This window comes from Papilio polytes, unplaced genomic scaffold (genome assembly GCF_000836215.1).
Source record: "Papilio polytes unplaced genomic scaffold, Ppol_1.0 DF824035.1, whole genome shotgun sequence".
Classification (NCBI taxonomy): Eukaryota; Metazoa; Arthropoda; class Insecta; order Lepidoptera; family Papilionidae; genus Papilio; species Papilio polytes.
In genome coordinates, this window is record NW_013525169.1 from 776,112 (window position 1) to 802,070 (window position 25,959).

Here is a 25,959-nt window from a genome sequence, read left to right on the forward strand (position 1 = left end):
TCTCGCCGCGTCCTATCGGGGAGCGAGAGCCGCAACGGTTTCGCGCGCAAAAGTGACAGATCTTAAAGAATAGCGTAGTTTTATTTACTTATTTTATTAATCAATAATAAATTTACGCATTCAATATGGCTGTTACAAGTGCTAGGAGCATTGTGAACATCAAAGAAAAACACTTCGAACCTGAAAATGCCCGGATTGATAAATACACGGTAACTATATTTTTAATGTTTTAAAAAAATATATCTCATATACGCCCTTGATTGTTTTACATTTTAGGCACATTCAAAACTATAATGCAATAATACACTACTTCTTACTAATATTGTTAATACGAAAGTAGAAAAAAAATGGATATAGAACATAGTCTGGAAGAACACATGGATTAATAATTAGGTAGGGCGAGAGGTAGTGATGAAATTTAGCACATTTCTAAAACACAGTCTGAAAGTTTAAATAAACTAATTACTATGTTTTGTTTTAATTTCTCGCTGACAAAATCGCATGCGCCAATAACAAATAATACGCATGAAACAAAGAAAATCGCTGAAACAATCTATAACATAATCGAATTCAAAACATACAAAATGTCAATGAACATTGCCGGTCCACTTAAAACGAAAACATGAATGAACTCAAAAATAACGTAGTCAGTAATTAAATTTATAAATAGCTTTTGAATCTAATTTGAATTTTTAATGCATAACATAAATTTATCTATTTTAAAACGAACTCGGTAAGAAGAGTTATTACTATTTTTATTTATAAGAGGTGTTTTATTTAAAAACTAGCTATTCCCATGCGGCTTCTTCCGCAGGTATTTATAAAAACTTCATTTTATCGTTTACATTTGTCAATTTATCAATTTCAAATGTCAAAATGACATGACTGACAAACCTTAGCAATCTTTCTTGATGTTGGCAGCAACTTATGGTTTCTTTCCCACATTAGGGTTTTTATATTAAATATTTACCCTCTAAGTTTAACGACGTGAAAATATATAGTCTAAAGCGTGTCGTAAGTGTAGGGCTTTTTAATAAAAAAGAGTTATTCAAAAACATGCTGTAATTGCTGACATCTTAGGCAACAAAGAAGTGTGTTTTTACGCTTTATTATAATAGTATAGATAGGTATCATTTTAGTATTTTGATAAGAGAAAATGTGTCACTTTCATCACTGGTACGGATTTTTAATGGTTTTTTTGCTCCAGCGTTGTTTTAACGAAAACCTATTCGATTATTTTTCTCAATTTTCTTACATACAACTAAAACTTTTGACCACAACTTGTTCAAATACATTCCATTCTATATTATTCTAATCTATACTTATTTATAGACAAGTCGTTTTAAAAAGTTGTCGAATATAGTCAGGTTGTATTTAAATTAATTACTTGGATAGTTACGGTCTGCATGTACCCTTCTATTCTGTCTGATATACGGAGGTCACGATTAACTGATATCTACGAGTTGGAATGATATCCGCGAATGAAATCACAGACATTTGTTACGAATTAAACATATATTAAACTTGTATCTTAAGTTATAACGTCCAAAATTGACTGTACTAAAATACGTTATTGCTTTTTTTTAAGGAAGGGTAAGTTTCAGCCCTGGAAAGAGGAAGTGGATTTATCAGGGGATAGGAGGTAGGGGAAAAAACTTTCTACGGGTCACCTCAGAGCGCTAGTGTAGAGTTCTCTTGTTAAAAATTATTTTGCGATTTAGTACTAACAGCAGATAAAACAAAGATTAAATTTATCTTTATTTTAATACTAGTATAAATATCGATAACTTCTCACGTTATTTAATTTACTTCTTTCCTAAATCATTTTTTTAATCCTTGAATTATTTAAATTTACTTCTACGTCCAAATTTTAACATACAAGCAGGAAGGAATTGTACAGTTATGCTAATGAATGCATGCCAAGAGACCTGAGATTGTAAACTTAAAGAATCTAAATTATAAAGAAATATAAACAGAACTTAGAAAACAAGTTTTTATCTATTTTTCTAGATTAAAATAACGCTAACTTTTCAATAAATCTAAGTCATAAATTGTCAATTAAAAATCATAAATTTGACTTAAATTAACTACATTCTATTTAAATAAGCTTATTGTAAGCTTATAAAAAAACAACCCCAACTCGATCTTGTTGTAGACTAGCTGTTGTCGCGACTTCGCCCGCGTGAAATTAAAATAATAATAAAAAACATAGCCTATGTTACTCACAGAAAAATGAACTTCCTAATGATGAAAGAATTGAAATCTGTCCAGTAATTTTTGAGTTATTTCAATACATGCAAAAATACAAATCTTTCCTCTTTATAATATCAGTATAGATTGTCGAAATCATTATTTTTTGTTGTTTCATTATAATTTTTAAAGGTAATATTACATTCGACTACATGACTCATATTGACCATTCTTTTAGATTGTTCACTTGTAATGACATTGTTTATTAACTATCTATATCAATTAAGCAACTTTTACAAGAAATCCGTGTCACTGTTATCTTACAAAGATATTAAAATAAAAACTGCAAAATGTTATTTACTTAATATAACGGATTTACGTTCCAACGTTGGCAATTCACTTTAATATACATTATTTCTCATAATGCTATTTTTATATCTATTTATAGTAAAATAGTCTCTTAGATTTTAGCTAACTAAACTATCGCACAACCGTTTAGTCGAGCGTTGATTCTACTGAGCTTATTTTTAGTTGGGCAACTAAACTGTTGATTTAGCTGCGAAACAATCGACAATCGCACATCAGTTGTGCGACAATTTAATCAAAGGTGTGCGCCCGGTCTTATTATAAATTTTATCTTATTGAATTGAGTTATTTTCTATTATGTTTTTTTATACAAAATCAATACGTTTTCTAACAAATTCATATCGATGTTGATTAACATTGGTTAGTAACTCAAAGGCCAGTGTTCTGAACTAGGAAGGCAGTATGTAATTAACATAACTCTGCGTAGTGATGCAATGAGATGATGTAGCTCCTAAAGAACACGTCCTTATAATATGCTAAGGACAGAATAATTCCAATTCGATAATAATAACGAAGTAAAAGTACCGAGGCTCCTAAGGGAGCCCTCGAGCTTAGTTACCTGAATAGCAAATCTAGATTCAAAATTTAAACTATTTATTAAGCGTTTGGAAAGCCATCTTTTTGAAAATTTCACATGAATAGAATATTTTATTTATATTCAGTATATTATGTATGTATGTATTTTATAAACGTCATACAAGTATGTTACTCTCCACTACTACATTCTACAAATGTAATATTATAAGATTGCTCCCGCAAACCAATTATATGGTTTTTGCGAGGCCATATATGTGCATCAATTTAATTTGTGTTTTCTGTATAATTTTCAAGAAGTAAATAAAATAAAAACGAGGTCTATGCGACATCTGCGCTCGGCCACCTCAAGCCCGATGAATCTGTAAATACCTCTCCAAGCAAACAGTGGCCATTCAGCCACAAAAAAGACAGAATAATGTAGTGTATTATTAAGTAAGACATAAATTAAACAAACATTTATATTAATTACCCCTTAACTTAATTACCAAAGTGTTAAGTACGCTTGCAAAAGTTAAGAAAAAAGTCATGCATTAATGTAATCCTCAGTGTCCTCAGTAATAACACTTACAAGATATTTCAATTCATCACATAAAGCTAACATAAATCAGATTTGGAGGTTTTTAAAATAAATAAAAAACATCAATTTATTTTTTAATTATAGATTTTTTAATGCCTGACTGATTTAATGGCTGACTGCTTGAATTATTCAATATTTATACGCTCCTAAGGCTACCAAATTATATAATACCTTGTTAAATTCTGATACTAAAACTAAGTAGCGCTTAATAGAAATACAAATTACACACCGACGAAATAATACACTTTAACGCAGTTATATCGGGCTTTTATTAATTAACATTTAATATCTAGTATATGAAAATTGCTTTAAAAGCTGACAACTAACAAATTTTATACAATTACTAGCTGTCGCCCGCGTTCTCTTCGCTGAGGTAAAAAGCAATTGTAAAGTAGCCTATTTGTTCTTCCAGACACCTTTACGTCCTTCTAATGAACATCTATCAAAACATACAAACTTCCGCATTCCGCATTTGGTACATAAGTAAGATTTTAACCCCTTCGGTGCCAAATTTTTATTTCGAACTAGCTACTGCCCGCGACTTCATCCGAGCAATATTAATATAAAAAGTAGCCTATAATATGCCCGTCTTTGTCAGTTACCCTTTAGTGAAAGTCCGGTCAAAATCGGCCCAGCCGTTTTAGAGTATACCCGTACCAAACGCGGCTTGCGGACAGACAGACAGACAAACTAAAAAAAAATGCGATTTTCGTTATCAGCAACGCAAATACATCATCTTCCCGAACTCTGGAATTTTTCTTTTGATGTTACAGACAGACACTCCAGTTTTATTATATGCATAGATAGATGTATACGTTTTGGCACTGTCTACACGGCCAAAGGTGACAACATATCTCAAACGCAACGCTACTCAGATACATTATTACCATTGTATCAATGAGATACCAATCGACCTTATCAAATGGCGATTATTTCAACTATGCCCACTTCCACAAAATGACCTCGGCGTAGGCAATCGTGTTCGTGACTTAACATACGTCTAAATATTTTATATAGATACCTGTAATCTAGGATAGGCTTAGGAACTGTCAACCTAGATTAAAAAAGATTTTATGAAGTAAAATAACATCAACCATAACTGAAGTAACAGCTTCTTTAAAACACGCGTTGCGTGTTTTGATGACACATTATGTTAGTCTTGGTTCCTCTATCCTAATTTTGTTAAAATTTACCTTATCGATAACTATCTCAAAAGTCAAGTACAAATGCATTTGTGATCATTAAACTGTTATTCTAGCGCGAATTCCTTGTAAAATTAAAAAAATTGCAAATAAATGGCCGCTAAAACTTGTGTTGTGCAGATTTTACTGACTACGTCTTACCACAGCCGACAGATAGCGCTTGTTTAAAATGATAACATCGCCACTACGCGTATTGAAATTAATAAAGTACTATTCGTAGCTCACAGCAAGAAGTAAAAGTTTATTTACCACATCTACACTAAGGGTTTAGTTAAATCATCATTAAACTGAGTGCTGCAGTTTTCGTAACTTCTTAACGTAACCTTTTAACGCGTGACAAAGCCAACCAATGGTAATGACATTAACACACAAATTCTCAGGTGCACTGCACTAAAAAGGTCATACAGTAAAAGGCCTATAAAATAATTTAAGGCAAGTTAAAAGAAGCCGCGGTTACGAATTAGTGTTGCATTTTAACAAACATAAGACTGAACGCATATTTGCTCAATGATTTTGTAGAACAAATGTAAAATATTATCTGCATGCAACTGTGATGTTAAAGTGCGTGCAAATTCAAAGTATGTTTACTGTTATAAATGAATATTCTCAAGTACGCAATTGATGCAACGCATTAGTTGAAATTCAATTCATTTTAATTTAAACCATTAATTTCCGTCCGCGTGGAATTAAAAATTACAAAAGCGAGTATCCTATGTGTTCTTCCAGACTATCCTCTACGTCTATACAAAATTTCATCGAGATCCGTTCAGCCGTTTAGGTTACAAACGCTAACAAACATCCATCCATCTAAACTTTCACATTTATAACATTAGTATGAAGTATGCTTAACAAACCAGACAAAAGGAACATATCAATCAACAAAATATGTTTCTAACATGCTACCAATGTGGTATTTACCATTTCTGTTAGTGGAAGTCTTTTAAAAATGACACTATAAACACACAGGAAGGAAAAGTTTATAACCCTATTTTAGGACTAGTAAGGTTAGGTTACAAGTTTCCGCCCATTGTATTTTTAGTCTACTATGTAGTGTAGCAAATCATGTGAAATGCAAAAACACCGGAAATTGTTCAGGATAACTTAGTTTCCGCATACTTAGTGCTGACATAGTGCACACGACATAAATTAAAACTTTTACATGTATCCCCAGCGGCGTTTTTTGACCCGTTCAAGGACATTCAGTAGTAAATAACACTAACTCTGTTTAGACATAAACCTGTAATTGATTCAACATTGTATTAATATTTTTCTCAAATTTATTCCGAGATATTTTAAAGATTCGCATCTATTACTATCCTTGTGTTTGTAATTGAAAAAACAAGGATAGTAGATAACTAACGGACGTTCAAATTATAATAAAATTTTAAACTATGCTAAATATTCGCACGGATCACCTGGTAACCTTACACAAGAAAACATCTACTTACCTTGTATCAGCTTGTCCACAACATTCTCATAATTCAAGTAAAGAACAATAGCTAACAAAACAATGATAACCAAACATAGATTTTTCCGTGTTAAAAAATATATAAACACGCAAACAGTTATCACAGCGCAATTAAGCTCAGACGACGCGGAGAGCAACCTTGTTAGCGTTCAATACCAAGGTCCATAGTTCGATAATCGCCTTTCACAAATTAATGTTCAACTATCTGTTCGATATCATTTATGTAACAATACAAATCAACTAAACTTGTCACGTTATAAAGCGTTAAAACAAAGCTAATTTTTAACGTTGTAATAATTTACATATCTATTTTACAAGGCTATATTAAACAAAGGAATATTTCCACATGCAAAATAACTATGTTTGATATTTATTTTAGCTTTTCTAATATATCTTCACTATCACAACAAAATATACATAGTTTAGGTGGAATCGTGGTCAAGCAATTTGATTTAGATTTTTCGAATTTTCATATGTAAATAATTTACCCGACGTTCTTACGATGAAGGAAAACATCGTGATGCAACCTGCACATATCGGCGAAGCAATTCAAAGATATGTGTGAAGTCGACCAACCTGCACTGGGCCAGCGTGGTTGACTATGGCCTAATCACCCTAATTTAGGGTAAGCTCCGAGCGCCTCGGTGAGGACATATAGTGAGCTGGTGATGATGATGATGATGTGGTCAAGCGCTGGTTTATTTATGACTAGCTGTTTCCAAGCGACTTCATCCGCACAAAACTATGAAAATTCTATTTTAGTGTTTACATTTGTCAAATTATCAATTGCAAATGTCAAAATGACATGACTTGATAACAAACCATGGCAAACTTGCTTCCTTGATGTTGGCAGCAACTAATGGTCTCTTTCCCATATTAGGGTGTTTATTCAAAATATTTACCCCCTAAGTTTAATGGCGTGAAAATATATAGCCTTAAGCGTGGTGTAAGTGTAGGGCTTTTTATTAAAAAAATGTATTATTCAAAAATATGCTGTAATTGCTGACATCTTAGGCAACAAAGAAATGTGTGTTTACGCTTTATTATAATATACAAAAATATAGATAGATAGATAGATAAGTATAGATAAAAAAGTCTGTAGTACAGTATGTACATAGTAATCATATTTTATTAACAATCAATAAATTTGGTATCCACATATACGAGTATAACTAATCAAATTACAGTTTTAACATTTTAATTCGGTTAAACGGTGTACACTTATTGCATCGTTAACCACCCAAACAATGTTACAATCGTGACATAATTACGATACCTTCACTTCCTGGATAATCGAATATTAGTTTTAAGATATAAAAACCAACCGCAATTCAACACAGTTACCTTAAGTTTTAGAGGCGTGTTAACAAGCTGTAGTTAAGTTAACGCCTTTTTTGAAAACACACCTCTAAAATTCAAAATCATCACCGTAAAATATTACGAAGCATTACAACGTTAATTACTGCAAGCAATTGAGTTACGCTGGGTTAATTGTATTTGTAAAGTAACCGGAAATTAAAAAGTTAGTAAATGGTAAATAGTGAAAATTTTCATTAGTACAAAATAGTATTGCTTAATAAAAAAATTAAAGTTTTTTTGTATATTTAGTTCAAAATGCAATGCTAATAAATAAGAATATGAGCGTCGGTGGCTCCGTGTTTAAAGCACTTGACTTGTAATCTACAGGTCTTGGGTTCGGATCCCGTCGTTTACCAGTGTGATTTTCGATTTTTTGAATTTACATATGTACATAATTTACGGTTCTTACGGTGAAGGAAAACATCGTGATGCAACCTACACATATCGGCGAAGATATTCAAAGATATGTGTGAAGTCAACCAACCCGCAGTGGGCCAGCGTGGTTGACTACGGCCTAGTCACCCTAATTTAGGGTAGGCTCCGAGCCCCTTGGCGGGGACGTATAGTGAGCTGGTGATGATGAAATAAAAACATGCGATGTTTGGTATTTTGTAATAGCAAGGTGCTGTTCCCTACCTAATTTGAATAGAAGGTCGCCGCGCTTGTGACACTAGGATTAGGTTAGGGAAAATGTCAATATCACAAGCTAACTAATAAAACTATATCATACGGACTTAAAGGTCATTGAACTCAAGACAATGAAGATTGGAATTTACTCCTCATCACATTCTCAAAATTTATAATGACGATTAAAATTTGAATTTACCAAGTTAACCGGCAGAACGTCCTTCACATATCTGTTATAAAAATAAAATATTTTATTATGTGTTACTTCAAGTTTTTTTCTGGAGCTTTTAATAGTCAAAATTATATAATCTACAATATAAAACAACCGAAATAAATAAACAATACATTTAATTACACAGAATAAAGGAAAATAAATGTATTGTTGAAAAAAATAATCCCGTTCAGCCTGTTTATAACGGTAGTATAATTTATTTGTTTTTATAATTAAGGAAAAAAATAACTTGTTGCGAAGTTAAGATATTTAGGAAACCGTAACATTACGCTATTGTTGTTTTAAGAGTTACAATTAAGTTAAAATATCTTAATTGTTATTAGGCTATTAATAACATCAAAGCGAGAGGGGAGTTTTTTTTAAACTAATTAACGTAAACTTAACTCGTAGTTACCTGCAAAAGCTAAAACTCCAGACATTTTCAGTTATTTCCTCTCAGTAAAAGGTAATGCGGCACTTTGTAAGGCACTACTTTTCCGTAATTTTTCGCAAGGCACCGTGATATTTTATAACTGTACAATTTGAATGGATCAATTATGTATAGAATTAATTACTTTTTTGTTCTCTGTAGTTAATAGTAGTTAATAAAAAAGACATATTTATCTCATAATTCAATGGAACTATTAGGTACCCTATTTCATGGAATACTTATAACTAGGCTACAAACCATCGCTAAAAGAACCACTAACTAAGGAAATAAACAATAACTACGTAATAATGATAGTCTTTGCATAAATAACGAACGCGGAATCTGTAGAATATAAACATTTTAATAAATATAATAATGTAAAAATTATTAACTCGTTAACATATAAATTATTTGAAGAAATCAGTTCAATTGTAGATCTTGACAGGGAAGGAAATGATAAATTGTTTATTACAAGTAATTTATATACTTGGTTTAAAGGCTATCATCACATTATAATAATAATATAATTAACAAGTTTGTGTTCAATGAAGACAGTACTAGTCCAGCACAGATGGCTCGCAAATACAATTTAGTGCGCACATACGAAGTCTTTTAGAAATTCTCCTGGCTTCTGATTTGAAAGTTTGCCAAATATATGTACCTCAAAAACTTCTTCAATCTTTATACATACGTTGGGATACCAAGGTATTGAAAAATAAAAATCTTAATGACCAATAACACCAACCATCCCTTAAATTTAAGAGTCCCAATTAGTATCACTAATACAGCATTTAGGGGTCTTACTATGACTTTCATGACAATGGGGTGTCACCTAAATGCATAATTTAGCGTATGATTTACGAGATCCTTAACCTAAGAATAATCTACCAAGAAATACTTTAGACTGGTTGGTGAAAACGGGCAGAACCCAAATGAATCCAGAACCCAGAATCTTGAGTTTTTACGCGTATAATTTTAATAAAATAAAATAAAAAAGTATGGACAAAAGATATTAAAAGCGTGAATCTATGTTATAAGGTTATATAACAGAGTAAACAACAAAGTAAAACATGGAAACATAAAAGAAAAGAGACCAGTAATCTGAGCAAACTCCATTAAGTTTCATCCCGGACGCCAGCAGGGCGAGATCGATACAAACAGACGGCGCCACACAAATTGGTTATTTCCATTTTACGTACTTATTTATTACGAAGGAAAACATCGTCAGGGAAATAACACGACTGAGATATAAAAGAGGGTGAACATTGAGGCTAGGGGTGCCATTTTCTTATCAAGGTCAACATGTTGATTTTGTTATTACTAGGAAAAAAACGTCTATCAACAGTAGACTCAGATATTCCCGCATTTTGTTTTTGAACCACACAGATGTTAAACTTTTAGACTTGACAAAAAAATAGAATGAGTAATGAGTTGTTAATATTGTTTGAAAAAGTCATTTATTCACCATTTAACATACACTAATCAATTTAAATGGGCCACACACGTCTTATCATTGAACAACGCCGCCCCAAATTTCTTTGAATTCGTAATAAATTTAAATCGATAAGTAATTCGGATGTAAGTTACCTTAACATTAATATATACACGAAAACATAATTAGCCTGTCGCATTTAAATTAATCAATTTGTCGTTCCTTGTACTACTTTTAATATAACTTAGTAACTGATTTTATTAAATGGTGTTATATATAAAAATAACAAATTCAGCTGGGTCATATATCATGCTAATGTTTGTCTGTCTGATGTTTGTCTGAATTTGTAGCTTAATCGCCTAAACGGATTTCTATAACATTTGGCATAGATGTATAGGATATTTTGATAGAACACATAGGCTTACTCTCTTTTTTTAAAAAACCACGAGGACAGAGTCGCAGGCGAAACCTAGTCCTTTAATATTTATCGATAGCAATTACATCTTTTTAGTTATGTAATTCGTCCACCGTAAATTATAGCAAGCGTCTCATAAATTGGCACGTCGCTGAAGAGTACTCTTACTTTCGAAATGCCAATAAAAATCACGTTATAATGTGCTTGTAAATCATTTACACGCTAAAGATGTTCTTCAGAAAAATAACAATAAAACTTTGTGACGAGGTTATAAACGCAAATGCTGAATACGGTTCTACGAAAAACATCATTATCATGTAATATCATTTTCAAAACTACCATCAAGTAGGTATGTATAAATTCAGGAAATAATAATCGAATTTATATAATTCTTCAACCAACGTAATTATTTAAGGAAACGTAGTAGACTTGAAAAAATTAAAGACTACTGTAAATTACATCAAATAAATCGTAAATTAATCCAATGCTAGTTTTGTTTATATCCTAATCGTCATTTCAATGTCGACATAAAAACTTACGTCCGGTAATAATCCGGTATTATCCGGATGTAATCCGTAACCGTATTAATAAAGCGTTTATTTATAATCCATGTTATCTATTTAATAAATAGCTTAATTATTCCCTGTAAATGGAAATCAATATGATTTGCATATACCAGCTATAGTAAAACATTTGTTAATAAAGTTACAACACCGATTGATCGTGAATACCGCTCGTCTGTAATTTAACTAGGATTATTGTAGAGACTGGACAGATTGTATATTGGATGAATTCACAAAGTGACGTGTTCTCACGATCGGTCGGTGACATAAATAAGATCATATGCGATACGCCAAGTCTAGTCTTGAATGTACAAAACCTGTTTATCTTCAATGTGATAACTTAAACACGACAAGAATTGATATATTAATCTTGTTCTATGTCAGAACGCATTAATTGCGTTTCCGTGGAGTGCAGTTTGTTGAAGCATTATGTAATCCGGATTAGAATAGACGCAGAAAATAAATTTTAAACTCAAATCTTGTTTCGAATTCCACAAATGCGACGTGCAGGAGTTTTTCAAAGTATTTGTCTGTGAAACTTTTCTTATAAAACCTCGAGTATCATCCAAAAGGAAAGATTAGTTAAAAATTAACTTTTCAGTTAGTTTAGAAAACCAACCAAGATCCAAAATATTAATCATAAAATCTGATGTTATCACTTGTTAAACATTTCGCCGACCAAATAATAGTTACTCCGTTCATAATGTAAACAGAACTGACCATCCCAAAATGTGATCAAGAATTCTTCAAACAGGTTTTATTACTGTAAAATTTTACTTTTGTAACATTTAAATCTGTCTCTATTTTCCTTAAATGAACGAGAGGGATAGAAACATATTGAATCTATACGTTTTGACAATCAAAGCTTACAGTTACATTTTTTTTATGAAAATCTTAATAGACCTTTGTGAATCATATTTCATACTAATATTATAAATGCCAAAGTTTAGATGGATGGATATTTGTTAAAGTTTATAGCCTAATCAGCTGAACGGATTTCGATGAAATTTGGTATAGATTTATAGGGTTCTCTAGAACAACACATAGGCTACTTACTTTTTTTTAATTCAACGCGGACGGAGTCGCTGGCGAAATCTAGTTTTTTAAATATTTCCTTTAACCACTCCAACTAAGCTAGGCTTGTGCTAAGATATGGTTCACGATAATAGTCGGATGGCGGGATTCGAACCCTCGACCGCAAGATCGGTAGTCTGTACCCCAAACCATTAGGCTATTGGCGCTTGAAGAATTGAATGCAAATTGTTTATAACATTGTAAATTGTAAACAATCTAGAACAGCCGGAATATCATAATCCAGCGAGCGTGTGCACTCAAACGGCTGTTTTATTGTTCAGTTAAACGTGCTACTGAATTTATTTAATTTAATTTATTCCACGCGCTTATACTCCATAATTAACATATAAAATTTATTAATACACTGTTTATTTTTAATTGGGTAGACAGAATTCATGATTAAATTTATTTTGTGTTATAATCTCATCATACTTTATACTCATACTAATATTATAAATGCGAAAGTTTAGATGGATGGATGTTTGTTAGAGTTTGTAGCCTAAACGGCTGAACGGATTTCGATGGAATTTGGTATAGATGTAGAGGATAGTCTTGAAGACCACATAGGATACTCACTTTTGTTTATTTTAATTCCACGCAGGCGGAGACGCGGGTGAAAGCTAGTTTAAAATTGATAAATCTAATGTATAGAAAAATAGTAACCTATTAACTTGATATCCGCAGGATTAATATCCGCAAAAAAAAACTAATTTACAATTTCAATTTTGACACGTAACAAAAAATCAGGAATAGAATTTATTTTGAAAAACTACCTACTCGTAATTCATGACGATTGTTATCGATTATCTACAATTTTGTTAGCTGTTACATTGCTGTTGAATCAAAATGAACTTTAACTCAAGTATTATTTAGATTAAAATTTGCACGTACATTTGCATTATTTCGGTGCAGTAAGTGAAAGGAATGCATTCTAAATGCATTAATCACGGTGTCAAATAATAATTATACTTCGAACGTATTAACATTTTAAGTTAAAATAATACACATTAAAATCAATACCTATACGGAAACCTACACTGTAGAACTGTTGTTTTTTTAAGAGTAATTACAAGTTACTGAATAATTACATTCGTAGAGTTAACGTATGTAAGCTTTCGAAAAATTCAAAAGAATTTAGAACATTTTTGTTAAAAAAAAAAGTTAGTTCAACCAGAGGGCCGATGTTTTATTAATAAAAAACAAATTAGTTACATCATATTTTTAAAAATTTAAACCAGGCTGTTACAAATAATTCAATTTAAAAGGCTTTCGATCTTTTTAATACATCTACAAATGCTTTATAAATAGTTTAAATGAATCTTTATTTAGTCCTATCTAGGATACAGACTAAGGTAACCAAGGCAACGTAACCGGAATGGAGACGGAAAGAAATAAATGCGTACCTGGAACAAAGCGAGGCTATATCTGAGTAGATAACATCACGATTTACACACATCCGCGGTCGCTCCAGCTCATTGAGTCATAAATAATGTATCAATCAACGATATAGACATAATAACTGAATATTCCCAACCGTCATCCCGATCTGTCCCCACGTGAGGTCTTTTAGGCCCACTCTCTCCAATAAGGTGAAAGATGGAAACGTTATAAAATAAAATAATTGCTAAACGACCCCTCATCTCAAAAAATGGGACGGATGAAACTATTTATTCTTATCTGTTCTCACGTGGAGATAGAGCGGGGTGACGGTTGGGAATAATCTATAACAACCCTCATGAATATGGCTCAAAACAGGCAGATGCATAAATCATATCCCTGCAATTAACTTAATGGTGACAAACAGTGAACAAATTTTGATTTTGTTAAACATAGCTTTGAAACCACAGATCTTAGGCAACGTTTTCATCAATAGAATTACCAAAATGATTATCTAAAAATAAAGATTTTTCCATGTGTAGACGTAAGTACGTAACTTTGTAGACTTACTAGCTGTTAGTCAGGATTTCATCCCAATATTGATTAGTCTATGACTTCTTCCATAGCTAAATTAATAGCGAATTTAATTTGGATCTATGCATACATTGTCTAACATTCATCAAAGTTTTTGCATTTATGCGTAGATACTAAAGCATTTTTACACTTGAAACAAACGCATATTAGGCAACCCTCTGTTGGTTTGCCACTTCTATAAAAATGCTTAAAACCTTAAATGACCCCAAATCAATAATTAGGTATTTAGTGTGTACTATTCCTTATACAAGCGGTCTTAAGATAAGTTAGTCATTCAAGGCAACAAAACCGGACACTAGCGATATAACAAAGCCCACCTGAAACACGGCGAGGTTTTGCTAACATAGACAATTGTGATAATTGTTACATCCGACCTTACTTTATTTTATGTCGGAAATATACACTCATTTGTTTTATTCTTTTTAAAAAAAAATTTGAACAAAATAAAAAAAAACTTAAAAACATTTTTATTCACATGTCATTTTTTAAACAAAATATTAAAACTTCCGAATTATTAATTAATCATTTATTAATTGCATGAATAATGTATAAAAATAATTGTTTAATTAAAATAAAAAAAAATATTAATTTATTAATATTTATTAATAGAAATAGACCGATTCCATACTACATTAAATTAAAATTTATAATATTATATAACATACTAGCTTCCGCCCGGAACTCCGTCCGCGTGGTATTAAAAAAAAAACAAAAGTGAGTAGCCTATGTGTTCTTCCAGACTATCCTCTATATCTATACCAAATTTCATCGAAATCCGTTCAGCCGTTTAGGTTACAAACTCTAACAAACATCCATCCATCCATCTAAAATTTCGCATTTATAATATTAGTATGATGTTTATTTTTATGATCTTTGTATATTGATGTTAAATAATTAAGTATTAAAAAAAATCCTGTAAAATTAAAAATCGTAACAGAACAAAATGAACACCTAATAACTATCGCACAGTTCACTTGGTGGTTACTAAGAGTTCCTCTATTATGTTCATCTTACTGAATCCATGCTAAGGGTCTCCTTAACTTAACAACTCTGAGTCAATGCGACAAGCAATTCATTTTAAATTAATTTGCAACCTTATGCGCAAACCGTGTCCTTTATGACGCTATTAAATGACGTCACAGGTTATCAATTGTTTAGAACATTCTCTGGTGTCAGATTACACTATGACTACGCTACATATTGAATCATCATATGACACCATCCACTATGAAAATATACTCTATCCAATCAACACGGCTTACTGCGGGTCAGGTCAAACGTGATCATTTAAAATGAGTCGCAGTATACGAAGAGTTTTAGATTATCCTTATAATCATGCTATGAAAGTGACTCCACCATTCAGAGCACTTAAAACGTAGATCAAGTAGCTGTAATTAATATTATTTGTCACTGGATAGCATCTATAACGATAGCTATATATAAAACAGATAATTATCTATATCTATACTAATACACACTTCTTTGTTGTCTAAGATATCAGCAATCACAGCATACTTTCGAATAACTCATTTTTTAATAAAAAGCCCTACACTTACGTCACGCTTTAGACTATATATTTAAACCATAAACTATAACCACCATAACTACAAGCTGCTTGCAACATTAAGAATGCAAGGATACTATGGTAACGGTAATTTTGTCATTTTCAATTGAGGATTTGACAAATGTAAACAATAAAGTTTACATAATTTCTTACGGATAAAACGGCACGGGAACAACTAATGTTAATGAAAATATCTTTGCAAGCTATTTCAAATTATTAATAGCTTTTACTAGTTAATTTTATAGTTGCTTCATATCAGCTTAACGGATCTCGATAATATTTGCCTAATTTGTTGAAAACATTCTGGAAGAACACATAGGGTACTTACTAAGTTCTTTTTGATTGTATGCCGCTGGGAAAAGCTAGAAATAATTACACTCATTACAATTTAACGAAAGCATAACTTTTTTACGCGCAACTAGTACTCCTATATACAAAATGTTAAGTAAAATATTTAAGTCACTGATCAGGAAATTATATAAACAATGTGAAATAAATCATTGTTATGATATCATAATTCGCTCGATAGTAAAACATACAATATTTATTCAATTTCTTTCGCTGTTATTCTCAATGACAAATTGTTTTGCACTGATTCAATGCAAAATTACAAATGCGTAACGATAAGTTTCCACTGCCGAAACAATTGTACAAAAGGTAAAATGTTTTTGTAGAAATGATGCACTGGCAGAAACCCAGGATAAAACCTTGACAATAACAGTTATCAAGATTTCAAAATAAAAATATTGTGTCAAATTATTATCAAAATAAAAAAAATTCAAAAGAACTTATGCCATACTTAATATAAATCAGAGAATATAAAAGAGTTAATATAAAATTAATTATATAATAATTAATATAAAAGAGTTTTTTTAAATTAAGATAGAGAAAACAGAACGTAATTTTGAAAAAATCACGCAAGATCTCCGCCACTTAGAGCCACATTTATAATCGTTAAGTAATCATTCTTAGTATAGATTAAGTATTAGAATCCCTTAGCAATTAATTGGCTATTATGAGTGCGGTAGGTAATAAGTTTCACTCCCTATTTAATACATTTATAGTATATGGATTAATATTTGCGTTGGCTTCCATGTCCTTCAGTTGGCGGACAAGCTGCCGGCCCAGCTGTCGGAGTTGGAGTTGCGGCCGAGGACGATGGCGAAGCCCTCCTACACGCTCTGCCGGCTCAGCCCCGACGACAAGGATGCCGTCATCGACTTCCTCAGAAGGTATCGTTCTTGCAACAGCCTGAATACGTTGAAACATTCCTTTGGAAAACAGCGGAGTGGCATTCGATAATGAGTTACGATACTTTAGACATACCTTTTACGTAAAACAAGGTGTCAATGGAGAGATTCAGATAACTTTTGTATTCAATTATTATAGCATTAAATTTGATTTAAATTACAAAATAAATCTTATTTCAGCATATGACTAGTTTGACAAAAAAATAATGCTGGTGTTATTAGTAGTACTGTAAACAAGTTCTAAAAATATTGTAAACACAGCGAAACTTCGAAGAAGTTCTATTTCACAGTCAATTATGTAGAACGGATTGTAAAACAGAAGCTAGTTTTTGTTGCGATAAAGAATTCGATTTAGTTAAACGAACCCATTGAAGCGACAACACGACCGGGTCATTCAACTAATGATGGACCAATCTTTATTTTACCTACCTTAGTAATTTCATGTCTAAGAATAGCCAAAAATCAAGCAAAATCTACTCAAAACTATGGAAAATCTGTATAAAAGACAAACTCTGGGATGTAATCTTTTTGCAATTCAAATCAAAACAACCACAACCCATGTTTTTAGACAAGCCTTACGTAATTTTATTCTTGTCTATAACTATACTATTGTTACAAAGGGGAAAGATTTGGATTTTTGTATGAATTGAATTAATTCAAAAACTACTGGGCCGATTTTAAAAATTCTTTCACTATTATAAAGCTACGTTATTAGTGAGTAATATAAGTTGTTTTTTTTTATTATTTCTTAATTTCACTAATAAGTTTTAAATCAAACACCAGGTTCTTCTTCCGCGACGAACCTCTGAACCAGACAATAAATCTTCTGGAAACGCCAGAGTCAAGATGTTTAGAGCTGGAGGACTACGCGGTGAGCACACTACACGAGGGGGTGTCAGTAGCGGCTGTAGACGAGAATGGAGAGTTCGTGGGCATCGTTATAAACGGAACAGTCAGGAGAGAGGTAAGAATTCAGTTAGTTTCAATTGTTTTAAATCGTAAAAGTAATAATATATGTATGTTACTGCCCCGCGTATCAGGGCACGATCACAACATTTTGCTCAGATAATGCTCGAGTAATTACCAACAATAATTAGACATTATAATTAAAAAAGAACTCAAATGATATCAAAAGAGCATCTACATACATTTTATAAAACAAGAATTTTCAATGCTACACATTTTACGCTCCATTGCGTGTTTATTTTTAACTAGGTGTTGCTCGCAACTTCGTCCGTAAGAAATATAGCCTATGTTACTCACTGATAACGTAGCTCTTTAATGGTGAAAGAATTTTTGAAATCGGTTGAGTAGTTTTTGAGTATTTCAATATATACAAAAATCACAAATTTTTCTATTTGTAATATTAGGCCAAGACCCACTTTGGGTCGCTGCGCCAACGCAGTAAGTAATATTAGTATACATAATAAAATGGTTTTCTAATAATAAAAAGAAAACAATTTTTCTACCTATTTATACGTTTAATAAACAATATTCAGTTGAAAATATAATGTTAACTCAAAACAAACCTGTAATTCGCGATTACAAAGTGAGTTTAATTGTTTATTTCGATTCGGCCACGTGCGGTAGCGATTGTGAAATGAAACACGCCGTGAAACTGAATGAACACGTGCACACTGTATGTGCGGATACGTTTGGTATGGAGGGTTTATATGGCCGTGTGTTGGTCCTTCGAGCACGTGCCTCTTATATTAACTGAATTTATGATATTACGCAAAAAAATGCAATTACATATTACATATAGGTATTTATGGATTACGTAACGTATATGAAATCTCTGCAAAGCCTTTATCGACTAGATATAGAAGTTATTAAACAGATTTTAATAGTTAAGGGAACTGATTAATGACTAGCTGTTCTTGTACGGCTTCATCCGCATGAAATTGCAAAAACTTAATTTTATTGTTTACATTTGCGAAAATTTAAATGCACAGTGACATGAAGGTCTTTGTCATAGGATAACAATTACCGTTATTTTTATATTATGGCAACCTTGCTCCCTTAATGTTTGAAGCTTCTGGTTTATGAAGGATTATTCAAATTTATTTGCCCCTTAAGTTTAATAGTGTGAAAATGTATAGCCTAAAGCGTGTCATAAGTGTAGGGTTTTTTATTAAAGAAAGAATTATTCAAAATGTTGTGATTGCTGACATCCTACGCAACAAAGTAGTGTGTGTTTACGCTTTATTATAATAGTATAGATATAGATTAGACGAATAACCACAATAGCTTGACCCTTCCATAAAAAATGTACTTTTATAAGGTAACGTTTCAGTGTTCAGAACATCTATGAACACCTGCGCGGAAGTTGCGATATAAAATTATATTTATTATGCGACCCGCGTAGGGGGCGGCTTTGTTACGTCTAAGGTCTTACTTAGAACAACCTGTACATTTACAGTGCAAATAATTATGAGTTTTTTGTTCTTTTTCTTAAAATAAATATAAAAATTAATTAATAATTCTTATTTAACAATACACATCCAAGAATAGAAATTATTATTACGTGATGACATTATGGCCCTATATGGCCATACGAAATCATTTCAAAAGGACATTTAATTATATTTTGTGGTAAATATAGATTTAATCTTGTTAAATTAAATTAATTTTAAAATACCACTTTGTATATATTTTATTATTTATTTATAGATATAAATAAACACTTATATTTCTGCGAATAAAAAAAAAAGAAAATTTATTAATAATTAAACTAATCCAAAATAAGAGAAACTATAAGGGAGTGAACATGTTTTTGTTACTATTCGTACTCGGAATTAAACACTTTAGTTATTTTATTACATTAAATTCTATCAAATACAATTCTTTGTTTTTTAATATCGGACAGAAATGAATAAATAATTTTTAGTAATAACGTTTTTCAATGTTATTTTTCCACCACATTTTTCGTGAAAGGAAAATAATAAACAAGCGCAAACTAATTCCCTTGAAAGTTCCAAGTTTGCGACAGATGACAGAAAACCGATAAAAGGTTGCCTAGCAACGAAGCCCCAGGGGGAATCTACGGACAATCCGCGCTCCCCCACAACGACCCCGGAGTTATATGAGACGTTGTTGTCAGAGCCTTTACAAATTGAATTCCCTTTCAACATAACTTTCAATGACAACTTTATAACACAATTAAGTTTATGTAATGTTTTCTGTTCTCCAGATTAAATATAACACACGTCTTCTATTTAATAAACAAGGTTCAACTGTTAGGTTATTTATACTATTATAATAAAGCGTAAACACACACTTCTTTGTTGCCTAAGTTTAAGCATTTACAGCAATTTTTAAATAATTCTTTCTTGAAAAGCCCTACACTTACGTCACGCTTTAGGCTATATATTCCACGCCATTTAATATAGGGGGTAAATATTTTGGATAAAAATCCTAATGTGGTAAAGAGACCATAAGTTGCTGCCAACATCAAGGAAGCAAGATTGCCATAGTAAAGTAATTGGTATTTTGACATTTTTGACATTGACAATAAAATAAAATTTTCATAATTATATGCTGATGAAGTCGCACGATAACAGCTAGTTATTAATAATTCCAATAGATGATTTAATCAAGGTGGAAAAGGACTGGATTAAAAGGACAGAGCATCAGTATTTGCAGCTATCAATGTCATTGAAGTTTAACATTTGAGAAATAGCGGCGTACCTCTCCAATTAGCGGAGCTTTAAGACACTTTCGCTAGAGTTTCTTATATCATAAATAAGTATAACGAAGAACAATCCTAAACAATGTATTAATCCCACAGGAGGTCGACTACACAGACAAATCAGACGAGTGTCCCCACCCGAAGTTCAAGCGCATCCTCAAGCTGCTATGCCACCTGGACAGAGAGGCTCGCATCTGGGACAAGCTGCCGCAGGAGTGTCACACTGTTATGGAGGTGCGGATAGCTTCAACGCACTCCGAGTGGCGAGGACGCGGACTTATGAGAGTGCTCTGTGAGGAATCTGAGTAAGTACACTACAAATCTCATGGAACTGATACGAGTTACGGTTTTAAGAAATTTTATAATAGACCAGACAGGCGTGAAGTGGAAGCAATTCCGCGTTTTGTCTGATAAGTGTGTTTACCGGAGGTCTAATTTTAGTCCCTTACTGTCCCACCTTTATCTAACAAGGAAAGAATTAAGGGTAGACAATGCCTGATATTGTAGATATCTAGGTCTCCGTTATTTTTAAAAATAAACTTAAAGACTGTAAGCAAGGAGAAGTCTTAAATTAATTGCTAAATTTCGTTAATTACAAAATACTTGAATGAAGCACATTTTGCAAACATTTCAATATTTTAGCTGGGTATGGTAGTTTTCGCAACTTAAAAAAAAAGTTTAAAATTTAATATAAAATAGTGTAATCGCTTTGTAATCATAGTATATTACATTTGTTTATAAATTTTAAGTTACAAAATCTTGATTTGGAGTAAACCGCAAGGTTATTGTGTAATTTTATTATACTTTGAGTACGAAAAAAATCTATATCACGTTAGTTACATTAAAACTCCTTGACATTATTAATTTATACATTGATTTAACACTTTTATGGCAAACAATTACTTGGTCGATATCTTATTAATATTGCCCTTAAGTTATAATTAAATGCGTGGCTACGATTGAGACTTATGACGAATTACATCTTGCTAGTGCATAAACAATGCGCTTTAATAACCTCGATTGTAATGTTATTGTGATTTATTCAATTCTTTTCGTTTCGATCCGCTTATTACGTTAAGGAATTTTATTATTATTTTATTGTTCCGCGTTAGGTTATGGGCACAACAGATTAACTCGTATAGCTTTATTGCCACACCTTAACATGTCATATTCATTGCAGTTTAAATTAAAACAGATAGAAAATAACATAGAAATACAAGATTGACATCCTTCCCATTCTGTTAAAATAAAAAGAAGAAAACGTTTCATGTTACGCTTTTGTTTGATATTAAATAGCTTTCTTGAGCTTTTATAGAGATTAATGATCTAAAACCTCAAAGTAAATCAAAGTAAAATAAAACAATACGCACACGACATTGTCAATTTCTTGTATACGCAGATTAAAGCTTATTTCGGGATTGTTTATAATGGTAAAGAAATTATTTATATCCACAAAACGTTATTAAACTATACAATTTGATTAAATGTCAACTGATAATTAAAATCGAATGGATTAACAGCATAATTAAATTATTTCATTTAAATATATCAGTAATGTCTATGGTTAAAAGTCGTTGACTGTTTTAATTGTTTGATATCCAGGGCCCCAAAGTCAAAATATCAAAAGTTTAATATCAAGGGCCAGTCCCACTAGTTGATAGAGGTTCAGATAGCTTAAAAATAACATCACTGTCAGATAAGGCAACAAAATCGGATACATCCATCACATATTTTACACGTTGGATTGGTGGGACAGGCCCTAAATGTCATAGTGCAAGCCAAAAGTTTCCGCAAATGCAAACCTGATACACGTCTCAAATTTACTTTTGGTGTTAGTGCACAAAATTTTTATAACGTCTACACAACACAGAAAAGATTTGTTAAAATGTCCCTAATGTTTTAATTATAACTAAGGGACAAGCAACTGCAACATCTCTGCGACCTCAATACATAGATCGGAATAAAAATAATAAATACAAAACGCCTTCGTAGCCTTTGACAAAGAAAATTGCATACGCGCTTAGTTCCTTGTATAAAACCTTAACCCTGTTTGCAATTGCTTTGCCCTTTAATAACAATAATAGATAAATAACATAAGCTTACATTATAAACAAAAACAGCAATAATTACAAGTGTATTATTGCTGATAATTTCTGATAACGAAAAAGCGTGACAGCTGGTGACAGGATAATATGACAGTAATAAAGACGCTTGCATTATGCAATTGTGATGTCGGATAATAAAGTATCATTAGGGCTGCCACAAACGGGTAGATCGAAAGAAAATCCCTAAATAATTGAACTTCATGTTACAATTTATAAACGAGTCAGTAAACCTTTTAACTGTAATGACATGCGAAAATAGCATATAAATTTATTTTCGTGCACTACTTTCGGTAAAATTTATATCGTGGTAAAAATACAAGTATCGCCTTTTCAATCATTATCCTGTTATAAAGTCAACGCAATACTGTTATGGCAGACATGAACATTAATCTGGCAGCCCTAGAAAATCGACTTACAACCGGTTTCCCATCTACATTTAAACATTCGTTACTGTTTTGATTCGGGTAACTTAATGTAATTTCGAACTACGTAACTTAAGTTTTACTCTTTTGAAACATAAGTTAACCCCACATTAAGGAAACGCTGAATAATGCTAAAATAAATTAAAACTTCAGAAACCTAGCATTAGTACATTACATATGTTAGTACCGCGCGGCAATTTGTCGATTAGTGCATCGCGTCCTTTAGCTTGCGGGCTCAGTTATTAAGGGCAATGAAAAGAAATATAATTTGATATATTACTTTAGCACCATTTATAAGGCCACACAGTCTGTACGATTGTCATGTCTAGTTCTTTTCAGGGCTATAGTTAATTTACCACGTCCACATGACATTACCTTATCTGACAGTGACGTCATTTTAAGCTATCTGAGCTATCAGCCAGTGGTGGGTCCGGGCCTAAGTCTACCAAATTTATAAAAGTCTACTTGACACAAAATAGACCGGACTGGAAAAGGATATGTGCGGTCTAGGATCGATCTATATAGTTCTTGGAGAAGGCATATGTTTTAAAAAAATTACATTGGTTTGTAGCTACTTGCGATGACAATGTTACTGTTTACAACTAACATTTTCCATTTACTTGATAGATTTCTTCTACGCGTTTTCCCAAAAACATACCTACATCTTAAGGACTTTGGAGCTAATTTATTTTTCTAACTTTCAGACGTCTGGCAAGAGAAGTGGGAGCCAGCGCTATGCGAATGGACACCACGTCAGCATTCTCTGCGGCAGCCGCGGAGAGACTCAACTACAAGTAAATCAAACACTCAAAGTATACTTTATCGCGAGTATTGCAGAAACACTAGTTAAAAACTTTTCATTGTCGCTCTCTGAGTTAACAATATTTTGTTAGGTATGTTTCAACAGTGAATACTTAAGTTATTTAGGATTTTCTGAAAATAAAAAAGAAATAACTAGTAACAGAAAAAAACCGAAACAATAACAAAAAACCTTACTGTCTCAGTGAAATCTGATAGTAAATAGAAACATGGCTCGATTTGAAATGATATTCTATACAATAGCAGTGATAAAAGTATTCTCAAGATATATAAATTGTATCTCAATATTCTTACATGTGACAATTTATTCAAATCTCGTCCTTGTCTTTGTTAGATGACCGAGTGTGAGAAACACTTATTAAAAAGTTATTATAAATGTCTTTGGGGAGTCCTCTAGATTGATTGACAAACTAACTAGAGCAGAGGTTCCCAATATCCGCGGGCAACATACCGCCCATGGATTGATTCGAATATGCTCACAACTATTCCACACAAAATTTTCCTTAAAAATGTGAATTATTTTTATTTATTTGTTAGTTGTATTATTTATTTAGGTTTATTAAATACGTTCATATATGTGCGATATTGTATTTATGAGTGGTTCGTTTGCTAACATTACTTATAAAATAAGATGTAATGCAAGAAGTTGGTTAATTAAAGATAGGTGGTGCCAGTCACTGGACCAATATTTTAGAATGAACTCTACTGTACAAAGGTTGGGAACCCCTGAACTAGAGTGATTCAGAGTCTTGCTCTGCAACAACCCAAATCTACACCTTCCTCAATCAACCATTGTGAGCGTCAATAATTCACCGAAATGGGTTGGAAATAAACTTCCTTGACTGTGGTTGTAATAAATGATGTTTTTAGGAGCGTGTACGGCATCTTCTACGAGGAGCTGGCGTACGCGCCGCACCCGCTGCCACCGCACCTCGAGGCCAAAGTCTACATCAAAGAGCTATAAGCAAAGTACGTTACTCATACATTTAAATTGGATGAAACTTAGTAGTTTAATGGCGAAGTATCTAATCAAGTCTGACATCAATGGTTTTTATATAATTTTCACTTGTTGAACAAACAAAGGGATTTCCTCTCGTATAATCTTCTTTTTCCTGTTTATTGGTACGAAGTGTAAGCAAGGAGAACTCCAATTTTGTATCTACTTTAGATGAAACGCAGAATACTTCGTTATATGTTTATAGAAAAGCAGATGCTAGTAAAGCTGTTGCCCGCGACTCTGTTTATTAAAAATTGATTTAAAATACAAAATTGAATAGCCTATGTGTTCTTTCAGACTATCCTCTAAATCTATACCAGATTTAATCGAAATCCGTTCAGCCGTTTAAGTTACAAACTCTAATAAACATCCATCTAAACTTTCGCATTTATAATATTAGATAGATTTCGGAGATATTGATGTTAATTATTCTTTGTTTTGTTTACAGAATCACCTATCAACAATATACCACTAGAAATAAGACTAAATGTAGGGCACTTACAATATCGACTCATCCACACTTCACAGATATCTAAACAGGAAACTATTTGCACTTATCTTACAATAAATATGAATTACAGGACTCATAATGGAAATATTAATATCTTTATCTGTTACACTTCAGTTTGTACTGTTTATTTATATAAAGTACAAGTAGTATTTCGATGTATATATCAAAAAAATCAAAC

The 25,959-nt window shown here is 32.1% G+C and overlaps 1 protein-coding gene across 1 annotated transcript; it reads left to right on the forward strand.

Annotated features, from left to right (window-relative positions):
• LOC106100897 (dopamine N-acetyltransferase-like) lies at positions 1 to 25,959 on the forward strand. The gene is made up of 7 exons (XM_013279963.1): positions 1 to 209; positions 17,091 to 17,218; positions 18,020 to 18,200; positions 21,027 to 21,232; positions 24,159 to 24,248; positions 25,144 to 25,242; positions 25,719 to 25,959. Exons 1-6 carry the CDS (start codon positions 126 to 128, stop codon positions 25,235 to 25,237), a joined length of 783 nt encoding a protein of 260 aa, XP_013135417.1. The 5' UTR covers positions 1 to 125; the 3' UTR covers positions 25,238 to 25,242; positions 25,719 to 25,959.

Bases quoted from the DNA above. Each gene is read 5' to 3' on its own strand.
- LOC106100897 (XM_013279963.1), top strand. From the start codon at position 126: ATGGCTGTTACAAGTGCTAGGAGCATTGTGAACATCAAAGAAAAACAC. The intron at 21,233-24,158 runs GTAAGTACACTA...TCTAACTTTCAG, and splicing joins GTGCTCTGTGAGGAATCTGA to ACGTCTGGCAAGAGAAGTGG. The intron at 24,249-25,143 runs GTAAATCAAACA...TGATGTTTTTAG, and splicing joins GCGGAGAGACTCAACTACAA to GAGCGTGTACGGCATCTTCT.